This window comes from Nyctibius grandis, chromosome 7 (genome assembly GCF_013368605.1).
Source record: "Nyctibius grandis isolate bNycGra1 chromosome 7, bNycGra1.pri, whole genome shotgun sequence".
Lineage (NCBI taxonomy): Eukaryota > Metazoa > Chordata > Aves > Nyctibiiformes > Nyctibiidae > Nyctibius > Nyctibius grandis.
The window spans coordinates 2,228,478-2,253,270 of NC_090664.1; the positions used below are offsets into that span (position 1 = coordinate 2,228,478).

Consider the following 24,793-nt stretch of genomic DNA (forward strand, 5'->3'; position numbering starts at 1 on the left):
CAGAGAAGAGCATAAGGGATCAATGAAAGTAAGGGGGAAAGGGAAGAGATTAACAAAATAAAGGTGATCCTGTTGAGGTGAAGAGTCTTAAACAACTCCTAAAATGACATGTGTTTGCTTTATTTCAGTGTTTACATACTCCGAAAATGGCACAGAACACTTTGGAGAAGAACCAAAAAGTATACATTCCCCGGTATGGGCATAAATTTTGTGAGAATGCAATGGGAATGGGAAGTCATATGAAGACTTGTTTTTATGGATAGCTGAGGACCTTGAGTAGGTCTGCTGGGCCCTATTCTGGAGAAGCATCAACATCTGACTGTCATATTCTTATACCATTTCTGGGCCACTGGCCACAGCTGGAAGCAATATACAGGACTGGATGGCTCTTTGGTTTACCCATTATGGTCCTTTTTATATTCTTCTGTTTATTATAAATGGATATTGTGAACACCAAAGATCCAGTGGGGAGGCCATGTCATTGCAATAGAACTGCAGTAATGTAAAAATCACGGATTTGATTTGGAAAATTATTTGGGCTTTGGTTTAGGTGCTTTCTTTTCTCCAGATTACCAGTGGAAAAATGGAGAAGAGAGAGCAGCCAGTCTTCTCTGTGGGAAGCCCAGAACAAGCAGCTTTCTGTTTGAGAAAGTGATTTTCCCACCCTGTTTTTTAGACCTGAGGACTGTACAACTCTAGCTCCAGCCGTAATGAGGACTGTATAATAGACACCTTGTATAATGCCAGTAAGACACTACTGGGCTTGTAAGAATCATACATTAGCAGAGAGCAAAAGGCAGACTCATTGTTAAGATCTTACCCAAAAGACCAACTTGTGCAGATTTCTGTTTATGTTCTTTGGAAACCTGGAATTTGATGTAGGAGTTCAAAGAAACTTATTTCTAAATTAAGATAGTTACTGCCTTAGTGGCTCGCAGTGTATCTGGGCCATAGTCCTCCAAGGTGTGAAAGCAGTGAGATGATTCCAGCTCATTTCTTGGAAGATCATGCGCTGGTTCCTCAGTCTCTAACAAACTGAACCAAATTCCTGTACAGGACAGATATTTACATTTTCTCTTTCTCTTTTTTCTTAAAGGGACCATTTTATAAAAGCACGTTACAAATGAACACCTATGTTGCCTTGTACAAATTTGTACCACAAGAAAATGAAGACTTGGAGATGAGGTAAAGCCCCAAAATATTTACTAGTTGATTTGACCCATGAGAACTGAGGCTCATATGTCTGTATGTGACTTCAAGGGAGGGAGGGTTCATTCTGACATTTGTGCTAAACATTTTTTATAGAGGTATCCACTTGTAGATACAAAGATATTCTCGTAGATAAAAAGCTGGTTACCAACTCTTTTGGCAAGGACACAATAGATAAAAAGTTTCAAAAACACATCCCTTTAGGAGCAAGATGATTTTCAGCTAGAAAATACTGTTTTCAGCTGCTTTGTTTTTTCAACCAGAAGTTTTTCAACTACGAATTCCTCACCAGCTCTCATGCTACTGCTGAACATTTTACCAGTCCTGTTTGATTTTCCCTCACATTCAGATTATGTCTGAGAAAAGAGAACGATGTCTAGCTGCTGGATGGCAGTGTTTTCACATGAGAAACAGGCATTCTATAATTCATAATTATAATTAACAAGGTTGTGTTACTAAGATCAGTTGCTAGCACTGCAAGGTCTAATCCAAGCCCACTGAAGTGAAAGGACAGCTTTTCTTTTAGTACAATTAGTTTGAATCATGCTGCTCACGTTTTGCATGGTCCTGCTAGAGCTCTTGTCATGAAACGTGTCAGCTCTCTTCAAAGCATCCCCTACGTCAAAATAATCACGCACATGCCACAGAATTTAGGGAATTGCCAGAGAAATGCCTCTCTTGTCAGCATCTCCTTCACCGAAAGCCTTTTTCCTGTTCCCAGCTGTGCCTTCTCATCACTCTGGAACTAATGGGTGGGGTGTAAGGCAGAAATTAGCAGCTTTGCTATCATTCTGCTTTGTTGGCATTTCCTGATCATTATTTTAGGAGTGTCAGCTCTTCAGGAAATAACCACAGAGCATGGTGACCTTTAGTGCAACTTGCCAGTTATTCTGCTTGAGGGATTCCACTTTGCATCCTGCTCCTTTAGGGGTGTATTCCAGCTTGCACATTTGTTCCATGAAGAGGAACACCGCTCAGACAAGTCACAGCAATCCAGAAAACACATCATTCTCCAAAATTCTCCTGTCCCTCATATTAGGGAAAAAAGCAACCTGTGGTCTGCAACCTGGACTGTCATGGCTCTTTCCAGGCACCAGCCAGGTTTTAGACCAGTGTTACCCAGCTACAGCAGCGTTGTTTGTCCCATGGCCAGAAATTCAGTAATATATGGGTTAACACTGCTTCATAAGGGATGCCAAATAGTTAGTAATGTTGTTTGGTCACTGCAGAGCCAGGCAGGATTCATCTGACCTATGAGGAACGGCTGAGGGAGCTGGGGTTGTTTAGCCTGGAGAAGAGGAGGCTCAGAGGTGACCTTAGTGCACTCTACAACTACCTGAAGGGAGGTTGTAGTGAAGTGGGAGTCGGCCTCTTCTCCTGGGCAACTAGCGATAGGACAAGAGGACACAGCCTCAAGCTTCGCCAGGGGAGGTTCAGGCTGGACATTAGGAAGCATTTCTTCTCAGCAAGGGTCATTAGCCATTGGAAGGGGCTGCCCAGGGAGGTGGTGGAGTCACCATCTCTGGAGGTGTTTAAGAAAAGACTGGACATGGCACTTAGTGCCCTGGTCTAGTTGACAGGGTGGTGTCAGGGCAATGGTTGGTCTCGATGATCCCTGAGGTCTCTTCCAACCTGGTTGATTCTGTGATTCTGTGATTCTGTGATCTCAGTTGCATGAATTTTCATTTAACATAGCTGAGTAGCTGGAGATGGGTTCAGCATAGCAATGTTGTCAAGATTGACAAATACTGTCCTGGGAACCCAAGTCAGGGGCCAGCCAGACACTGATCAGCCCTAATGAAGGCAAGTAGCAGGGGAAGGAGCTGAGTGGGGAAGAAGAGTTAGGGGAGATTTCTGGAGATCTCAGCTCATGTCTCAGGGGATGTGATGGGTAGCAGATTGCTGCAGCAGAGAGGTGCCAGCCCTGATCTCAGCAGCAATTAGTACTTGCCACAACCTTGAATTCTTCCTCAAGAGCAGAAGCAGCCAGTCAGGTTTTCCAAAGCTGTGGCATAAGTAAAGTAGGACATTCCAGTAATATGCTTATTCTAAGAGATGGCCTTATTTTACAATAAGTAGAGAGTCCTGGAGACAGGCGACCCAGGTTTCAGACACTGCAATTTAGAATGGAATGGAATGGAATATTTGGAAGGGACCTACAATGATCATCAGTGGTGGCCTGGCCACTTCAGGGCTGATGAGTGCCTATTTTGCCACCTACTGAAATCTAGAGCAGTGACGTAGAGCAGACAACTTATCCAGGGTTGTGATTTACAGATGAAAAAGATGAGACCTAAGAGTGATTTCAACTAGTAGTAAACACCAAGCAAGTTGCCCCCTTTCGGGGATTAGCAGCCTAAGTCTAGGAAGCAGGAGTATCATAGGTCCAGCTGGGACTTTGATTTTGAATCCTTTTTGGGGATTAGAGACATCTATGTTAGCCCTGCGCTAAAAAATATCAGAAAGCAAAATCTGCAGGTCTTGCATCTAAAGATCTCAATGCTCAGACCACTGACATGGGGAGACTTCAGGTTCAATTGCCATCTTTCTCTGACAGCCAAAAAAGCTTATATTTTCTAAGTTATTTTTCTAACCACCAGGCTGAAGGGTATGTGGAGGATAGGGCTCTCTGAATCCTTCTTGTTGGAAGTGTCCTTCCTTGCAGTGTAAGGACTCTAATTGTATTACAGGCTGTTCACTTTGAAGTGGCGAGATGGGCTCCCTCAAAACCTCTTCACGTGTTTTATATCGAATATTAACTGGAATAAGGAACTCAGATGTCCTTTCCCATTGAAGAAATCTTTTAAAACTGAGATACTAAGTTGTTCTTTTTCTCTGGCTTCCTTTCTCACCTCAGCAACATTTAATTATTCCAAACGTATTTGAACAGCTTCCTGAGGAGGACTTGAGGAAAATCCTACCCTGTTGCCCTATTGAAAGCGCCTTTCTGTGAAAGCTAGAAAACTCCAGATCACGCAGTATTAGAAGACTAAATGTCATTTCTCCAGTTTTCAGCAGTAATGATAACCACTGGACAAATGGACCAAAGAAGCCCAGCACCACCCCCACCTCCAGCTGCATCCTAGACAGGTCCACAGCTCCTATGCGTGCTCTGACAGAGTCTGTAAAATCGGACCCTTTATCCATCACATGCTCCAGATGTGTTTGCCAGCTGTTGTGCTGATACCTCAACAATACAGTGAGCCTAACAGGGTAGGCAAGGAAAGCTGAATAATTAGGGGTCAACCATTAATTTTATTAAGATCAAAGAAATGCCTCTTATCAAGCAGACAGAGCTTTCTGAGGTTAATCTGTTTGGAAATGGGCTGCCACTTACTTTCTACAATAATTACATAATAACATTGATGAAGTGGCACCAGTGGGGGGAAGGAGGTCAAATAACTGTTCAAGTACCTGCACCAAATCAGCTCAGCACATTTCACTATTAGCATTTCCAGCCAAATTATTCTTCTAGCTCTGCTTTGGAACTAGTCAGCTGGATGCTGATACTTAGCAATTACAACCCTGCACCACACATTATAAAGGTAAATATGTCCCATTCAAATCAAAAAGAGACATTCCTGGGCAGAATTATATCCCTGCTGACTAATTACTTTTGTCAGTTAAATTGAACTATTTTCCTGCTGCCTTCCTTCTGCAATCACAGCTTGAAAACACAAATGATTAAGTGCTGTGTCCCAACAATGTGAAATGTCTTGAAGTAACAAGACAACGCCTGTAACAAATAGGGACTGTATTTTAAACAGTTCCTTATTAAACAGGAAGCAAAAAAATCCAGTTCCCAGATGTCTCAAAATAAAGATCTAGCCCCAATATACAGAGACTCTTTCTACATTACCATGTATGATTTAAGAAAACCTTGCTGCCTCATTGAGTCTGCCTGCAGTGAATGTTCAGATAAAATGATCAAGAAAGGACCACCTTCCTATTAGAAGGTAATTGTGGAAGCTGATGCAGCATAACAATTAAGAGTCATCTTAATCTACTTTTCCTCTTCCACTACAGGCCAGGGGATATGATCACTCTTCTGGAAGACTCCAATGAAGACTGGTGGAAGGTATGTGCTAATTATTTTATATCTGTTTTCTTTCCAAAGGGAAATATACGTTATTTATGTTCAATACTGAACTTGTATTACAGCTACTAGTGTTAATCACCTTCTTCTGTCAATATGTTTTCTCCCCAGGGGAAAATTGATGACAGAACTGGATTTTTTCCTGCTAACTTCGTTCAAAGAGTGCAACACGATGAGAAGATTTACAGGTGTACCAGGACATTCATTGGCTGCAAGGAACAGGGACAGATAACTCTGAAAGAGAACCAAGTAAGTTCTCCTGTGCCGGATCCCCACTGGACTTGAGCATCCAGTAGTCTGACCAATGGAGGGAAAATGGTGCAAGATGAGCACAGGCAGATGCTGTTCACTGCAATTTTGCTACAAGATTTATTATTTGTATGGCAATAGTGTCTAGTAACCAGTTAAGAACAGTGTTGGCCTTGTTCAAGCATGTAATCCCTGCCTAATGTAGCCTAAATTTTCAGTCTTACAGACATTCATAAAGATACTTTATATATTATGCCCTCTCTTACTGACTTCAGAGGGACAGCTTGAAGAACACACAGTCTTAGAGGCAGACTTTGTGTGCCTGAAAAATGGTCTGTTTTTCTCCTCACTATTAGAGCTAATCTAATAAAAGACAGTGGCTCCCTCCCCAGACCTTACCTTGCCCAAAGATCTAAACACAGCTCATTGTTTTGGCTTCAGCAGGAGCAGGGTTAAGATAACACCAAACCAACCTGTAAATCTTAAATTTAACTCTTATTCACCAGTTGCAAAGTATCTTTATTCATTAATTGTTTGTGTCGCCACTTACACCCCCTCTCTACAGGCTGTGATTTATTCTAAACTAGAAGTGCTGCTGTGAGTTAAAGTACAGCACACACAGCGAGGACTCGTGAGGTCCGTATGCCCTGGTGTACTTTCAGCAGCTCCCTCCACTATGTGCCCTTCGGGTGGATTCACAAGGTGAAAGCCATGGCTGCCGTTATGGGTTGTGTCTTTGATCCGATTTTAAATACGATTAAAAATTTTTACCAGACATTTAATATATCCAACTGTCAAGTCTGGTGATTCTGGGGTATAAATGCTTGCTGAGGTAAAGCAAGAGAAGGATAGGGCTCAGAACCTCCATTAAGGGACAGTCAGGTTTGTGGCATAAGCTCATGTAAATAGGAGGATGTCCTACTAAGGGTGATGCTGACTCCTTATGTAAATAGGAGGATGCTGACTAAGGTTCTCTGACACCTGGATGAAATAGAAAACTAGATTTTTCTCACTGCATCTTGTGAAGCCCAGTGTTCTTCCACCTCTGCAAGTATTTCCTTTGTTTTGGCACTTGATGTCACGTCACCAGCAATTGTTTGCCATACGGCGCTTGGAAAGCCACTGGTTTTAATGAAGTAGAGCAGAAGTCAGAATCAGGGTAGACTTCAGGGCCACAGGTTTTTCCACGCAGAACTTCTGGAACATTTCACTCCACTGGTGGATAATTAACCTGTACCTTTGCTGCAGCTGCCTTGTGGCATAGCAGAACATGCAAGTGCTAACAATCCTCAGGGATACACAGCTTTTTAAGGAAGGCATAGAAATACAGCAGCCTGAATATACCTTAGCTGCCTCTGTGCACATGGTACATTGGGCAGCCCTGAAGTTGCTAGAAAGAGAGAAGGTGCTTAAGTTTTTTTGACCCAGCACTTCTTTTGATTGTTTATATATGTGCTCACAGAGGGAAAAAAAATATTACCAAAGCAAAGCATAATGAGAGCCCTTTCTGCTCTAGTATAAGAAATGCACAAGGACAAAGCTTGGGGAAGTGGTAGTGGGGGAATATGGCATGCCACCATGAGGGAATGGTCAAGGTCTGAGCCCCTTCTCGTCAGCAGGCGTACCAGATTCTCTGTTAGAGTGGCTGCTGCTGCAAATAGTGACGGCTCAGTTTCTCGTCTCATTTCTCACAAAACCAGTTTCCAAGTGGCCAGGTCTGGCACCTTCATCTAAACACAAGGGCTTCCTATTGTCCCTGTTTCACAATAGGCTCACAAAGGAGCTCACCATCAGGAGCTCGTCGTTGTCTCTGGTAGGGCAGGAGGTAGAGGAAGGGATGAATCCATCCTGCCTATGTACTGCTTCCTCTTTTTTAGCAAACTTATTCAGCCCTATCTCAAACCTACGCAAACGCTGACGTTGAATGTGAATGCTGTCCGGTCCTCACTCCACGTGGGAGAGGCTTCAGAGGAAGAAAGAAAGAAATATTTGGTGTAAAACAGGGGGCAGAGATCAGACTGAACAAACACACGAATGCAAAGGCATGGGAGGAAAGGAGTGGAGCCAACAGATCCCACTCCACCCTCGCACAAATTGTGCAAAAAGGGGACATTCAAGTAGCTTCAAGGACATTTTGAGCAATTTCCAGGCAGAACAGTCACAGTGAGGCCATGGACACTCATCTGCTTCCTGCTGTCCCTCCATACAGGGTTTGAGCCCCACGTAATAACCCCCAGTGAGAGCTGGCAGCCTGTACAGGGCCGACGTGTAGCAGCAGCATGGGGACAGGAGCACAAGGACTTCTGAACCCAGCCTGTGGGACGTGTGCCCACCACGGAGATCATTGCCTGAATAGCACAATTTATTTTTTTTTTTAGCAGAACAGCTTTGCCTTCACTGTGGAACAACTCTTCTTGTGAAAAACATTTTAATTGTTATTGGGAATTTTTTACTTTAAAATTTTATTTTATATTTCCAAAGTCAAATTTTTTTCTTCTTTCTTCAGCCATTTCTCTTATTTTCTGTCCTTTATTTCCCTGTTGTTTTCCATGTGAAGCAGAGAGAGAAGTGCAATAGGGAAGGCATAAAAACTAAAAAAAAAAAACATGTGAAAGGGACTTCTGGAAAAGTTTGGCAGAATTCTATCTTTTTTTTTTTTTTGTCCTATTTGGGGATTTCTGTGGGATGTAACCAGCCATTTTAGCTGTCTCTGGGCACAGTGTCCAGAGTGCTGTGAGCACAGCGCTACGTGCAAAGAACTGGCTTGTTCCAGACTAGCAAGAAGGGAGATTATTCATTGCTACCAATTCCTGTCAAGTCTCACTTTAGCTAGAAAAACTCATTTACTGATGTAATAAATTCCTGTGACCGCAGTATGGCAAATTGTCTCCATTTTATAGTGTTAATTCACTGGGTCAAATTCTGCAGGGTCTAACAAGAGTACAGAACCATTCTGACAACAAAGGCAAGGATGATATGCCTAGAGGAAAACTTATCCAGTGACAGTAATAGGAATTTTCAGTGTATTGCTTGATACCATCCACGGTTTATACTGCAGGTCTGTATCCCTTTTAAGCTTTACATGTTCCTGGGTATAAAGTCTGTTCTTGTAATGCAGGAGGCAATATATTCACATCCACAAAGCCACAGGAATACCTTAAGAAAAGCCATTTCAGGCAAGCAGAGATCTTTTCAAAGTTTGAAGCACAGTGGATGAGGGCTTTCTCTGGCATCACTTGCCAGTTTCATGCCCTGGGAATAACATTTTGAGTTTCAGCTTCATGCAAACCTTTGTGGCAAAGCTAATACTCAAGGAGAAGACTGAGGGAAAAACACCACGACTTGCTCACCCATCTTTAGCAATATGCCCAAACTAGTCTTCACAAAGGATCCCTTGAAAATTTCATTATGACATATGAAACCCAGCCTGGGGGAGAAAAAATGGACTGCTTCAGAGACGTCAACATCTTGGAGTTTAGGGTTCACTGACAGATTTGTGGGTCCTGAAACAAATTCAGACTCGACTGGGCACCACAGGGCTCAATCAGGAGGAGGGAGGAGGGAGGCAGACTTAGCCCCTGACATCAATAAAGCAAGATTATTAACAGGGAAACCAAAACCAGCCAATTTCTGTGGCTTTCCACTCTTTTAAGCTGTCTCACACACAATACTGGCTGCATAATTTCCAACTCTGATTGTACCATCACTTGAGTATATAAAGTTTTCTCCAGCCTTTAACTTCTGCCCTAGCCTACCCGAACTCATTACCACACGTTACACAAATGCTTCTTTGCATGACTCCAGGCTCTGATTTGACCTCTTTTCACAAAAGAAAAAGGCACCGTTTTTAAAAGGTATCTCCAAAATATCATCAATGTTTGGAAAATCATCTCTTAAAATGCCTCTAACACTTTTGGTCATCCTTATTTTTAAAGAAGTCATAATAATCTCTTTGAATGTCTATTTTTACTCCTCTTATAATACCCTACTTAAAAAAAAAAAAAGGAAATAACCTCTTTAGAAGAAACCTACTCACACCCTTCACAGGCAGCCTCTCTGACGTCTACGGTCACACTAATACAAACAACTTTAGAGCTGGGCTTTTTGTGATTAAATAACACGATTTATTTTCAATTGCACAAGTGATCTTGTGCAATAGAAATGACCCCAAACCACAACATTTGTAACAAGAATGGCAATCAGAAACTGTCTGCCTCATCCAACTGTGGACTGTGAGTTTACATAAAGGTCAGCGCAACAGTTCCCTTTTGCGATGGTTGTTTTATAAATGTCACTGATGTAAACTAGCCCTGTTACAGAAAGTGTCTCCCAGCCAGCTTCTGCGGTGACTGCAGTTGTTGTGATGGCCACAACCTCCAAACCAGAGCTGTCAGCCTTGCTGTCCCCTTGGCACCACAGCTCTCAGGGGACAAACTTCCCTCCTATCCCAACATCCAGTCACACAAATTTCAAGAGGAGTGACTTTTAGGCACGTGTATGTTAGCAGCTGTGTGCAGCTCTGATCCAGCCACGCCAAGAGAGCCTGTGAATGGGCTTGGACACATCCATGAGGTTAGGCTCAGCAAGGCCTAACCTGCAGCCCAGGTCTCCAGCCCCAGGGGATGCACCTGGCTTGGGTCTTCTTCTGATTAATCTGGATGCTTTGTTGCTACCTGGCTTTCCACCTGACTGCCTAGGAATTACTTTATGTACATTTTTCATCCTGGGATACTCTAAAAGGAGCTGAACTACTAAGAGCATGAGTCAGCTGCCTTTGAAAATCAGTTACATCATGCTGCTTTTTGCATTCGGACTGAATCACTTCAAACACAAACTCAGTGCCTAAAGTGATGTTGCAGTTCTTCATATGCTCCCCAGCAATAAATGCTGCACTTCACAGCAAAGCTTAAGGGGGAAAGGGTCTTTTTCCAGCCATCTCTGGTTTTCACTGATGTCAGTCTTGCTGAACAGGGAGGGGTGTCCCCATTCATTCAGAGATAGAGTGGCACCGAAGTTTTGCAAGAGTCCAAAACATGGGCAGAGCCCACTATGCATCCAGTTTAGTCCAGTTCATCTTTAAAACCCTAAATAAGTGCTGTAGGTAAAACAAGCTGGTATTCTCGGTCCAAAAGCTAGTGAAACAGCTGATATAAAACCTGTCATCATCATCATTTGCACTATGGCTGAATGGGTATGAAAACTGAACTACTTATCATTTCAATCCACAAAGCTCATGTAGGCAAGAACTTCAGGTCACGGGCGACAGCAGATGTAGAAACTTACACTGTCCCTGTGCTGTCATGCTTACAGACAAGCAGAAGACTTGAGCTTTCAGACCTCTTGACCTGGCACTGTCTGCAGGCTCCAGGACAGCTCTTGAAACTGTACTGTCCTCATAACCAAATTCCTATTTCATCAGAACCAGTGAGTGGCTGACAGGTGGGTTAAATACATGGGGGAGAGAAGATAAGCAAAAGGCAGCTGCAGAAAATTAGAGAAAGTTCAAAGTTTCTCCTGGACGAAGAGAATTTGCCACTTGAGCCCAAATTCAAAGCACAAGACTTAGAAGAACAGGAGAACAGGAGAGTATTAATGACCATGCAGCTTAAAGGATCATTTCCTAATTGCTCATCTCCCCCATCTGCTCAGGGCTGACTGACAGATAAAAAATCCTCAGGGCAGATGTTGACAAGTTCAGACAACAGTCACGATCTAAACAGTTGTTTGTTTTATTTTTAGTGTTTTGGGGTTTTTTTTTAAACAAAATGAGTTGAAAGAATGGGGAAGTGACTTTATAATATTAGATCCCCCTTTCAGCTATTTCTGAAGATCACTTGATGACTGAGAAATAGCCTGAGATGTGGTTTCTTACCCTGCGGCTTACACCACTACTAACTTCTTGAGCCAGGGTGCAGGGAAAAACACAACAACTGTTTGTCTCCATTGGTGTTGCTACCAAATTCACTGGAGAGTGACTGCTCTGTGGCTCACTTACCGTGTCAGGCCAGCAGCCTTCTCCCCGAAACATGACAGCCTGAGTACCTGCCATTTTAAGCAGTTTCCAGTTTGATACAGAAAACTGTGATTGCTTGATGGTAGCTGTGGCACCGTGTGCCTTCACAACCATCATGTTCCCCCCTGTCTCAGTGACAGCTGATTCATCAGGCAAAGTCCAAAACTCTGGATACTACCATGTACTTATCTGGGGTTACTCCTGATTTACATCCACCTAAGAAAGTCAAGACCCAAATCCCAAGGCTACAACTTGTGGGTGAAATCCTTGGCAGCGCTCACAAAAGAGGATGAGGACAAAGATGGATGGTGTTGTGTTCCCTCTTTTCTGAAACTGCAGAATTTGGAGCAGGTCCAGGGCTTTGCAAAGCTCCAGCAGCTGCCACGGCCCCAGGGGACCTCCTGAATCACACAGAATTAGGAAAGCGTGGTATATCATGGCTGAGCTCACTGCCCCCAACACATCCCCTTCCTTGGGAAGGAGTGGGAAAACCTCTGCCAGCCAGGGGCCAGCACGTGCAAGGCTTAACATATTTCATGTGAGAGAATTTCAGCTGGAATTGGGCGAATTCAGATTGTTGTATTAATATGTAGAGTGAGAGAAGTTCTTACAGAAAGGCTTTGTACTCCTCATGCTCAGTGGAGATCTAAAGCTATTGCTGTAGCAGAGCACTCCCACTGATATCAAGGAGCGCTCAAACCAGCAGCAGAACCAGAAAACCCTCTAAAAAAAGACCAAATCTGCCATCCTTTTTCACTCCAAAGGTAAAGAAAACTCGTGTTCAGAAAGTTCAGTATTTTTCTTTTGTCCATGAATCATTCTGCTGACAGTACAAGACATGAGGGGAAAGCACTCTGTTCATGCAGTATGTTCTGCACAGCACCAGAGGTTAAGCCAGAAATGCAGCGTGGCTACTAAGCAGTGCAGACCTGCTGGAGGTCCCTTCAGGAGATCTGACTACTTTTGGGGTTTCTTTGGCCCATACAAAAAATCTAGAGGTCTTGCAGACACCTTTAGTTAGGAGGAAAGCATAGTGATGGAGTTAGGCATTCCTTATAACCAGCCAGGTCTAGTTATGGAGAAGCTGCCAAGGCTCCTTTTCCCACACAGCAGCAGGGATCAACCAAGAAGGGGTTGATCAGTATCATGATCAGGATTCATGACACAAATGAACTTGGCTCTTTTGCGACAGTACCTGAACTACACACCACCAATTCCATACCTCTCCCACGTTTTCTGAGTGATTTAACCCAAACAACAATACATTATTTTTTTTAACTGCACGTCTGCTCAGTCATTCTGCCCCAGGGATCCAATTCAGTTAGTGTTAAGTGCGTAGCTTAAGTAAGGAAATGAATGAGTCCATTTGCTTTCCAAATCTTTCTTTGCAGGTACAGAGATGCACCTGACCATTTCCCAATACTTGAGGTGGCAGTTATGAAGGAGCTTCACCTCCTTCTTCTGACCGTTCATTTCCCTCTGGCAGCATCAGTGTTGCTAGTAAATTTTATGTATGTAGCAACAGGAGGACAAGCTGGCCCAGAATTCAGATGTGGTATTTAGGTGTCACCATACAATCCGTAACAGTCATACTGAAACACATTTAGCCAGGAACATTTTCGAGGCATTTTTGTCCATTTCATACCCTCTGAATTATTGTAATTAAACAGAGGGCTTTAAAGACCTGGCACTGACATCATGAGAAATCAGTGAGTTGGTCACAATAGGACCATCAGTTTTATGCCTGTTTTTTAACCTTGTTTGATTAGTAGGAAACACATAGCAACTTGGCACAGATATCTGAAAACAATTCTTTATTGTGTGTGGCCCTGTGCTCAAATGCCCAGGCTAAAGTACCTCAGCCATTACCAGAAGTGTCTCAGGACAGGCCCAAAAATGGAAAGACCTGAGATCACAAAGGCCTTCAGGAAATGCCAACCTTTACCATGATCTAATATTTGTACTATTGTAAAGACCATATCATCTCATACACAGACAAATAAATCACAATCATTACAGTAGGCCCAAGTCATAATTCAAGTTTAAAAATATTTGATCCATCACAAAGTTTTTAATGATTTTAACATCTCTCATGTATACATGGCACTTCAGGGAGGCGGGGTGGGAAGGTAACTCTTTAAATATATGAGTTTGAGTTTCTTATCGAAGCTGTGAGAATCTAAAAGTTCTACTTCTAGAAGTAACTAGCAGGATGTCTAACCCACCTGCTAAATAGGCTGGAATAATTTGTTGCTTGATCATGGCAAACACTTTCTTATTTTCGTATTTTCTTTGCATTCAGATTTGCGTGACTTCTGAAAAGGAACATGATGGCTTTATCAAAGTATACAGCGGGAAGAAGAAAGGCTTTGTCCCCATAGACGTCTTAGAAAACATCTGATTTCAACAGCCCACTTGCTGCAGTAGGAGCCCTTTGCTGGCGATGCCCGTCTGCCTCATCTCACACTGTGTCAACCCAGATGGGCTGTCTTGCAGATGTTCAGGGAAATCATGAGAAAACTGCAACTACAAGAAGAAAAAGACATTTAGACTGCCACAGCAACCTAAGAAATAAGAAAAGTGGAATATTTGAAAGAAAATATAGTCAGAAACCACTAGGGAAACGAGAGGTCCTTGGATACTAACAGGAATAAGGAAAGGGAAAAAGAAAAGTCTGGACTGATTTCTGGTGCAAGATGGCTGTTACAACCCTGATGGAGACAGACAGCTTGTTCTGAAGGACTAAACTTGCGTCCTGTTCTCGTGTCTTAGAAAACTGTTGGACTGCTTTCTTGTTTGAAGCGTGTGTTTAGGGGTGGGGGGGGGGAAATACCATTCAAACTGTCCTTGTACTACAGTCCAATGCTTGTAGTAAAGTGTGGCTGTGGTTCTACAGTTCTGTCCCCAGTATCAACTGATCAGTTTAAGCGTTTAATCCTGGTGTTTAGTCTCATAACAAAGCAGTTTGAAGACACCATGTGAATGTCGGTCCGAGAAATGCACTGTGCCCTGGAAGGCAGCAGCTTTCTCTTTCTGTGCAATCTTGAAAGAGTAGCGAACTTGTGTGTCCTTTGTTGTCTCTGTGTACGAACAAAACCTCTCAGCGTACGTGGGGTCTGATGGCTGCTCTCATAGCTCACAAAAATAGCTGGTCCTCTGATTCACAAGCCTGCTTGGAAGCGTCCCTCTGTGTTTCTTGCACCTTGATCTGGTGATACAGAAAATGGGCGAAATGCTGGGAGAGAGCCACAGGCTTGAAACGTTTTATATTTTTCTGTGTTTATTGCACTCAAAAGATTTTATATATTAATCCTATTTATAAAAAAAATAAAACAGTTAACTAACCCCCTGGAAGACTGAAAATGCTAGGAAAGGAGAGACTGCACACAAAAGTGAAGTCTGTAATTTTCGAAATCCAGAACTCACGACAGAAAGGCACTCAGTGTCTCAGCATTGTTACACCAAAGGAGTCGTCTTCATTTGTTAAACAGCGGTTTTGCAGATTCAGCAGTAAAGACACTGACATGAATTCCTCCTTGGCATAAACCACCATAAGCATCCCGTAAATCTGCTCCATCCCAGTGAGGCTGTGCAGAGAGGGCTGTTTTGTCCATGTAAGTCTCCATCTTCAAACATGTTTTGGGTGTATGAACTTCTTGGCACCTGGAGAGCAGTCTGTGGGAACTGTGTGTCTTCACCAAATTATACACGTCAGCCAGTAACAATCCTGTTGCAAAGCAGGGGCCTTATGATGTTCAAAGACAGAGAACCTAATTTCCAAGTATTTAATTGGACATAATTGCACCAAATACACTTAAACAGCTTATCATGTATTATGATGTAGAGATTAAGTCCTGTCCCAAAGCTCCCTGCTGAATTCATGCCTTATTTGACCAGCGTGAGACAGAATGCCAGTCTTTACTGCGATTAACCCCAAATTGATGTCCTAAATCCTGATACCGCAAGAAGAAATTCACATGCTGCCAGGTTAGTATAGGCCTTTGCAAGGTTGATGTTACTTCTAAAAACAAGCTACCAGTCCTGCTTCCATATACTGAGGCAGTTGTTCGGATCTGTGCTGCACAGCCCAGGTCTCAGTAGTTGGGTTGCCTGTTTGAATAGCTGATGAAATCCAGTGCAACTCTACACGTGACCAGAAGTTCACAGAGCAGATCAGTCTTCAACCTCTCAGAGATATGTTTTGCAGCTCTTATGTACCACTTAATTGCAGAGGAGGACGTTGCAGGGGTGTCAACTGCTGAAACGTGGTCCTTTGTAACGTAAGCAATCTATACCAATTATTAACATCCTCCTGGGTGATCAAAAGTATCTGATTTCATATCTTCTGTGGGAATATCAGCAACTTATAAATGGGAATTTTTTTCGGTTCAAACAATGAACATTTGCTCAGCTCATTTTCCTAAGCAACCAATAAACTCAGTGGGAGGGCAGCGGATTCTGATAAGCCTTAAAGATCAAGAGGAAAAGCAGCAGAGACATATTAATCCACTCTGCTTTATAAGATCTTTTTTTATATATTCACTCATTCCAAGGAAAAGCTCAAGTGTTAGTTAGAATTAAAATACTTGCTACTTTTGATCAGGCCTATCAAGTGGGCAAAGGAAATCTGTATTAATCTGTTTATGTGCTGTTGTTTACATGAGCGCATCATACTGTGATTCCCTCCTATTTCAGTCTTCTATGATTTCAATTTTTCCCTACAATGTGCATCATACTATTCAAAGAATTATATGAATATTACCTACAACTCACAATGGCCTTTAATCAATGTCAGTTTGATTCCTTTTGATACTGAGCAATAAATAATAAAGTGACTGAGTAAAAACAAACCAGACCTTATGTGGACTGTATTACATCTGAGAAAGCATTGCTTCTGAACCAAAGCTTTCATGGTTATCTTTTCTTTGTGGTTTTTTTTTGTTTGTTTTTGTCTTTTTACTGGGCTTTTGCTGCTGTTTGATATGGAGACTTAATTTATGCCTAATTTATCAAGAAGCACATAGCTGAGTCTTAATTTAAGCATGTGATTCATTGGCTGTTTGCATGCTTAATGCTGAAGCACTTTGCTGAATTAAGGTCATTTTCCTCAAATTTCTTTTGGATGCCTTACTCTGAATCCAGAGAAGTATCCCATCATTTTTTTTTTCCTGCCATATGCAGTTTGCAATAGATACTGCATTAGCAAGCAGTTAGAAATCAGACAGAAGATGGAATAGACTTGATCTGACGTATGCTCAGAAAAATTGAATTTTAGAAGATAAATGCTGTTCACATTTAATTTAATATTCTGCTTAATAAAGACTACATGATGGCTGGAAGAAGAATAGAAGTGTATGTTTCTTGGCTTCTTTGCATCAGACTCTATAATTTTCAGTTATCCACCTTCAAGAACATTTACTAAACCCATCAGCAACAGATATTATCGAGCATTTCCATTTAAAATCTACAGCATTTGCATTTGCCATGTTTAGCAAACCGTTTCTAAAGCAGTTCTTCTGCGATGTATGTAGCGTGTATAGACTCGGAGTGAAGTTTTGTGGTGGGGCCATCCTGAACATTTGTTTCTGGCAGATCAGGGTTTATTTTAAGCCATTCAACATCTCATCACAGGATAAAACTGGCTACAGAATATTTTTGTAAGTGCTAGGAGCAGTTGATGAACATGAGTTGAGGATGAGCTGCCTGAATCATGATCTCCTCCCATCCGTAAATAACACAGTATCTCAGTTTATTATCATCTTTCTCTACACTTGGCCATTTTGACTCAGTGACTTCCTTCAGAGACAGATGCTGCAGCGCACAGTCAGTTGTGAACTCATTGCCCCAGGGGAGCTAAGATGCTTATTCCTACAAATATTGTGTATCTATCTTTAGCATTGCTCACAGGCCTTTGTTTGTAATTATTTGTTGAGATTCAATTGACTAAATATAGCGTCCAGTGCCATCAGAGGAACCTGCACAGGGCCAGCAGGCAGTGATAGTGGAGGCTTGGAAGAGCCGTGACCTTCTAAAGAAGCCACAGGAGACCATGCAGGTTGCCTAAAATGGCACTAGACAGATGTCTTCAGAAAATGAACCCAACTCATTTATTTTAAATACGTGCTGACAAGTCCAATCTATCGAGCACTCAAATTACCTCTTTCTTTCCCTAAAGGACACTGAATAATTGCAGCAAACCATATCAATCTTGTCCCAATTAAGTCCACGTTAAAAAGAATCCTTGGATGCCCCAGGGACTGGAGTTCAGCTATAATCTTCGAAAAGGCTAGTCAATGTTACCATTCTCCCAAAAATCTATCATGGAATTTGTCTGATCTAACTATAAATGTCTACAACTAAGCTAGTAAATCAATTTGCTTTCCCCCTTCCCCAGGAAAGAGAGTGCATTTCAGTACTGTGGTTCATCTGACCGACTGATGACTTTTTTGCTTTTGCACGACCTAGATTGTGCCTCACAAGTGCCTGTTTCTACCCATCGACAACGAAGGAGCATGGGATAGCCAAGTCACATTTAGACCTCTGCAGATGTAACATCTATATCATCTATATCCCCATTTTCATTCTATAGAATTTCCTTTACTGGCTGGTGGGTTAGGGTGGGCTTCCTAAACAGAACATTTTGCATTTAAATACAAACATAACTTTAATACCATATAGAACTGATCTCATTAAGGACATTTTAATTTAAAATACTGAACATGAAGAATGTCAGCATGGCCCTAACCCTGCCTGTAAGAATATTGGCTGTTCACAAGCCCTGACAGCAACAGCAGCACACACTTACTGTGTACCTAAGGAGGTAGATTTGTGTGTTGTTCATTTTCTATTAACATTTCACAGTGTTTGTGCTGAACAACATTCTGAGATGCTACAAACCACCAGGAAGAATAGCATTGGCCTGGGCAATCAGACTAGGATGGGTGTTGCTGTGCACAACAAAAAGCAAAATGCAGATATGTATTTTCTCTTCCCTGGAGAGCTTGTGCATCAATGAAAATAAGCACAAAAGAAAGTTAACAAGTACAAAGTATGTCAGGTTCTGTTCAAAATATAAGGAGGGAGGAGTGCAAATGATATTCCCGTGCATACTCCTTCTGTACTTTGCTCTATTACAAATAGAGTCAGACCAACACAAGTGTTTAAATTCATATTTGAGACACTTCATAACAATATAGTCTGAAATTATCATTCAGATTGTGGACACTACATTTTGTAAAGCAAGGAGAATAAATACTTTCGCCAGTGGGAATATATGTCATCACAACATTGAGTTTTCCATGGCTAAAAAGAACATCTGAATCTAAGAGGTACATAGAGTTATTTTTAAAACGATTCTTTATATAGAAAGTTGTTATGTGCCTGGGGAATGAACACTTGGCAGAGTCTCCACAAAAGAGGCCCAGAAAAACTGTAGTAGGGCTGCTTCAGGTCAGCGTGTATGTCCATTTCTTGAGTGGCTCAAGCAACTCTATACAAGACCTACCTAAATTAATGTCATTTGTTCAATTAAATAAGCTTACATTAATTTTATTGTATTTATGTACATACCAGAAACACATAAACATATATAGATATGTATGTATATCTTGCATTCATTAACATCAACCCAATGGCAAGAGCACATGCCCTTAAAAATCTGTCCTGACTTATTTTTTTCCTCATCTTAATGTGCTCAGCACCTAGTTAGGAAGGTAATTGGTGCCCCATAAAAGTACTGAGACAGACAGCTATGCAGACAGAGAATTCTAGCCTTGACAAGTGTTATCTGTGTTTGTTAGGCAAAGCATATAACATATAAACCCAGAGTTACAGGCAGCTGAGCTGCAAATATGCAATACATTGAGCACAGTCAAGATGCCTGCTGCTCTGAATTGCATGTCATTCATCAGGCGAAGTTAGGATTGCACGCTGCATACAAATTGGCAGCCTGAAAACGTTGTCAGATCAACATGTAGATCGTACCTCTTTGACTGGGCTGCCTCACAATAATGAGATATTGAAAATAAAGAATAACTTCTCCTTGGAGGTCTGAAGGAGAGGAAGCCAGGGAGCATTCCAATGGGCTTGAAATAAGTTGTTTTTTAAAGTGCGAGTTGGTCCCACATACACACCATGATAAGGGCACATAAATTTACCTTCATTAAAATGAAATAAATCAACATCTGAGTAATTACTATGCTGTCAGCAGTTTGCCAGCTGATAGGGTCAGAGGCTGACAACACAAAACTGAAAGACCGTGAGAGCTGTTTCAGCTTTGCATCACAAACAGGAAAAAATGAGAGGTAGCTGTGGGTAAAATCCGACTTTTAGAAGAAGCAGTGCAGTGGTGTTCTAGAGCAATCCCTTCGACATGTTTTGGCTTTTCCAGGGCAGCAATGCAGATGCACCAGGGCAATCACAGAGCGAACCTCTGGGCTTTTCCCAGCATGCCCAGCCCATGCCAGCAGAGAGGCTTTCCAGCTGCTCTTCCTTCCAAGGATCATGCCAGTTCTGTTGCTGGCTGCCCACTGCTTGCCCTTGTGTCTGGCAGGAGAAAATAACCAAAATTATCCCAAGTAAACAGAAGCCAAACAAAGCAGCCAGTGTGGCAGCAGTCCCCAAAAACTCAAAGTCTGTCCTTCCTGCCCATCCCTGCAGTGTTGCAAACTACGCTGCATAAAATGGTTATTATTTATGCCTTCCTGCAAGGGGGTCACTCCATTCCGCTGCTCGTGGTCCTTCTCTGGCTGGGCAGCCTACAACACCTTTCTCACCAACACACCGACCATCCTCATTTACAGCCGCTGAGTCTCACTCTCTGTCCTGCCAGGAAAAACCCTTCAGGCCATCCAGTGCATCTGCTCTGTTAAATGCTTGCTGTCAAGCAGGTTGCCCCAGAAAACGCAAGGCTGGCATTTGCCCTGGCTCAGCAGCCTTCCCACATGGGCAACTTCTACGACCTGATTGTAAACCCTCGTTCAAAGGGATACGGGGCTGCTGTGAGCCACATCCCCACCAGCACTGGAGATGGAGAGGGTCCACTCCCGTGTGATCAAGGATGGAAGGGGAAAAACCTTATTTTTGACCCTTTGGAACTAGTCTGAGTCTCTAAGGCCCAAGTGTTACGTGAGTCATACTAAACATAGGAAAACAACTGTTTGCAGCCCCTTCACATTATTTATTACTCCCTGTCTCCACTTTTTGGCTCAAGGAATGCAAAGTGAATACAAATCTCTCTTGCTCTCTCTTTGGCCACCACAGCAATCTGGTTTGCAATTCATTCCTGCTGCAAGGAAGTGTAGGGTCATGTTTGTTTTTTTTAAAAACCATAGGAGACCACTTAACCAGAAGTCACTAAAACCCAAATGGGTACTGGGAAGGTGAATTATTTGATTAGTGGGATTGAGTGTGATCAGACTCCTAATCACCCACAGCAGACTCACTTGCCACTCTTTCATTCTTGCAGGCAGGCCTGAAGTACATCATCCTTCATAGTAGGCCTGGGGGAGACTAAGCTGACAGTACATGTGGTATGTGTTGTCTAAGCACAGCTATCCACATTACTAAGCATTGGCTCAATTGACTAAGCCTTTTGAAGCTCAGTCCTGCCAGGAGTGAGGCATCAGCTGCACAGGGAAGAAGTAAGCCCAGCCTATTATAGGGTAAAGAGAAGGTTACCCCATAAAAATAGCACCTAGATCCCATGTGTTCAGTTTCTTGCTTAACCATGGATAAGGTAATTCATCTGGAGCTAAGTACTGGAGCTAAAATGAATGTTAACGCTGTGGTGGGACAGTCTAGAAAAGCACACAGGAGCAGCTATGTTTTTTCAGTATTTATATAGTTTGCAGCATTTTACCATGTAAATAAAATGGTAAATACATAAAAACAGACCAAGACAAAATTATTAGCTGACTCCTATCCATCATCTTATACACGCAGCTTTTAAACCATCTGCTGTAGTTTTTCTCTAGAGATGTGTACAGTCCTGTGGCCTCTAGAGGCTACTGTAGTACGAATTATTAGCACAAATGGCAGGCAAATCTGCTTTACCGACATCCTGAAACGAACTCACAGGTCCTTTATGGAAGGACCAGAAAATCAGTTTAATTCCTGGACAGTAAGACATTTCCTACAGTCTTCCTTAGAAGGACAAAAGGTCCCACATGCCCAGACTGGAAGAGACTTATTTCTTTTGTTGAAGACTTCGGCACCAAGCCCATTGCTATCCTCCACATTTCATGCAAGGCTCTGTGCTCTTTAAAGACCTCAGAGACACCACAAAGCAGCCATGCTGGCCTTCCATCCGAATACCAGGAGTGCAACTCTTGGTTGTAGGCTAGGTCTCAGCTGCTCTGCAGCTGGTGCACAGGGTAAACGTTCACTGTGCAGAAAGCACTTCCCAGTGTGTGTTCAAGGCAGTGTCTGCCCAGTGTTGACCATATTGTTCTCACAGGTCACGATGCTCTAGCTTGGTTTCTCCAAAATCCCAGTGGCCTTTATGTTGGCTTGTGTGACATTAGTAAGGGTTGCAAAAATACAGTCTGCTTCGCTGTATAATGCCCTCTTCTCACCCCCAAACACACAAACCCAATCAACATAACACATCAGCTGAGAGATCAGACCCTGGAGGAGGCACAGGGTCCTTCGTTTGACAGCACTGAACTTACTCACCCCTTAGACTTCAGTTACACAAAAACTGCTAATTGAGAAGGAAGCTCCATAATTTCTTAAGAGCTCTTTTAAGAAGTCTTCCTGCTTCAGTGCCCCAATTAACCCTCTCATAGATTTAGCACACTAGTCACATTTAATGCTAGCAATTAATGAAACAACCTGCAGCAGGCCAGAGGCAGCAAAGAAGCCTCTTGCCTGCAGGGCCATCTCCGTGAGCGAATTCCTCTGCCTGCCAGACCAGTGCAGCCGTGGGTAATGGAGGTAACTGGAAGAGTCATTTTTGCTCTCATTCCTCTAGGGTCATTCCACCTCCGGACTAAGCAAGATCATTCTCAGCCCCCAAGAGTCATTTTTGCAGGCAGGCATCACCAGGTAGTGCTCTTTGCGTGCCTTAACTTAAAAAAACAGGGGGATGCCCATTGGCCCTTCAGAGTAATACCACTTTCATAGCCAGCTTCCAAAGATGTTGCCCTCTTGTAAGTAAGATTTCACCCTCTTGTAAACAGCTTCTCTGTGGCTTTGGGCAGAGACCACTCAGAAAAAGACCTGACAAGTAGATGGAGCAGCATCTAATGTAATTTTGCAGCCTCTGAGTCTCCACAGAAGATGAAGATTCAGCGCCTGCTTAGTAGAAATCCAAACACAGATGGGATAACGGCCTTCCCCCCACTGTCTTGGGAGCAAGGGAAGGAAGAGCTGTCAGTGCTAATGAGATATACAGCAGGTGATGCAATTATCATCTGAGAGCTTGAGTAGGATGAGACAGATGTTGCTTTCAGGGTTCATTGCTTTATTAGCCACACTTGCTAACCAGCTTACATGATACCCCCCTAGACACAGCAGATACAGCCTAATACAAAATGAACTGTTTTGAGTAAAACCAAAATACTCTAGGTGACATCAAAGCCATACTCAAGGCTGCCTTTAAACAGTGAGAATCCCAGTGGGAATTGAAGACAGGGCCATAAATTACCCTTAAATAAAGTAAATATGCCATCCCTGCTTCCTGAGAATCTGTCTCTAAGTTTGTACATCACCACAAGTCCCTTCTTCCCGAAATGGGATCATCAGCTTTGCACAGAGCTGCGGAGGAATGGTGACTCTCTACTCATCTGCAGGCTGAGACATAAGCTAGTTAACCACGGGTCTGAGATTATTGTAGGAAGAAGGGCCCAGCTGACATTCACCAGATCAGATTCAAGTGGTGTAGAGGAATGGAGGCAGCTCCCACCACCATGGAAACGGCACAGGGAGACTTGGGGTATGTAAAAACCACAGTTGCATGTCAAATCACAGGCAAGCACCTGCAATAAGGCCTGGCATGACAGATCTTCACTCAAATAGGCAAGGTGTGTTTGGGAACCTGGTTTTACCCTAGGGAAGATGAAGGGAAGAAGGAAGACATTGTGGATCAATTTAAACCCCTGCAGCCCAAGTGCAACGGCATAGTAACAGCTGTGTGCTGTGTGATGCTTGGATCTGTGTTCATCCATGCTACTGAGAGCTGAGAACAAGTGGACAAGGGTGATAAAAATACATTAAACATGGGACAAGTTAAGTGAGTTGAGACTGTAAAGCGTTTTGAGAATCTTATACCACTGGAGCCCAAAGTGTTACCATGACACAGGCGTCTGGCAGCAACTGGTACTCTGTAAATCACTGTAGATGAATTACATTAACTCCGAGGGCACACATGGATAGGTCTAAAATCGCACCCACAAAATGTGTTGCTCTTGTTCTTAGGCTTGGCTGGGTTGTGGGCAGCAACATAAGATCTTACTCGAAGGGAGAGGGCGTTAACAGTGTCAGCAGGCACGGAAAAAAATCTGGTTTTGCCACCACCCCAACTTGACAAGAGAAAAGGATGTTTTCTTTTCAAGTTCTGTTCACTCATTTAAATACTTTTCAAGTAATTAACACGGGGGACCAACAGAGCTGGTGTTCCTTGAAGAAAAGCAAAACATTTATTACCCTTCTTGTCTTCTTTCCTGAAATGATTGAGGTGAAAGAAAGGTTAGAAGGAGAGTCTTTTCTGGGTTGTCTTATTTCTCTTTTGTCTTTCACATTGGTTCCAGGAATGGAAAGTCGTTAATCACCTATCAAGATGGCAGATAAGAGTTGCCTTGGGGTTAGCGAGGATTGGAAAAGATCATTTAAGCATGACAATTAATTGAAATGAGTAAGATGGGGACAGATTCTTTATGCAAAAGTAAGTAGCAGGTGATAGGCAGCAGATTTGGACTGGTATTAAGAAAAATTGAGTGAGGAATCTTAGCTGGCAAAGACGAAGAGTAGAAAATGAGTTATAAGGTAAAAAGAAAAGGCAGTAAATGAATGGAGAAAAAGGTTTACAGTGATAATCCCAGTTTATTTATTGTTTTAAATTATTCAGCTGGATACCTCTGACTCTGCCTTTCCTCCTAATTATGTCAGCCACGTCAGTACTACACAGACAAAACATCTCCTGCTTTTATCTCCTTTCTGAAGGAGGTGTCAAAAGCCAATAAAATATCCTGCTTTGAAGAGCTAACACAACACAATAAAACCTGCCC

The 24,793-nt window shown here is 42.6% G+C and overlaps 1 protein-coding gene across 1 annotated transcript in view; it reads left to right on the top strand.

The window, feature by feature from the left end:
- Window positions 1-14,343, top strand: part of STAC (SH3 and cysteine rich domain) — a 73,072-nt gene extending 58,729 nt beyond the window's left edge. The window contains exons 7-11 of the mRNA XM_068405265.1: window positions 129-193; window positions 1,097-1,185; window positions 5,236-5,287; window positions 5,417-5,554; window positions 13,870-14,343. Of these exons, the coding sequence (XP_068261366.1) occupies window positions 129-193; window positions 1,097-1,185; window positions 5,236-5,287; window positions 5,417-5,554; window positions 13,870-13,968 (443 nt within the window). The 3' untranslated portion in view covers window positions 13,969-14,343. The remainder of the gene's footprint in view (window positions 1-128; window positions 194-1,096; window positions 1,186-5,235; window positions 5,288-5,416; window positions 5,555-13,869) is intronic.
- The last annotated feature ends 10,450 nt before the right edge of the window (window positions 14,344-24,793 follow it).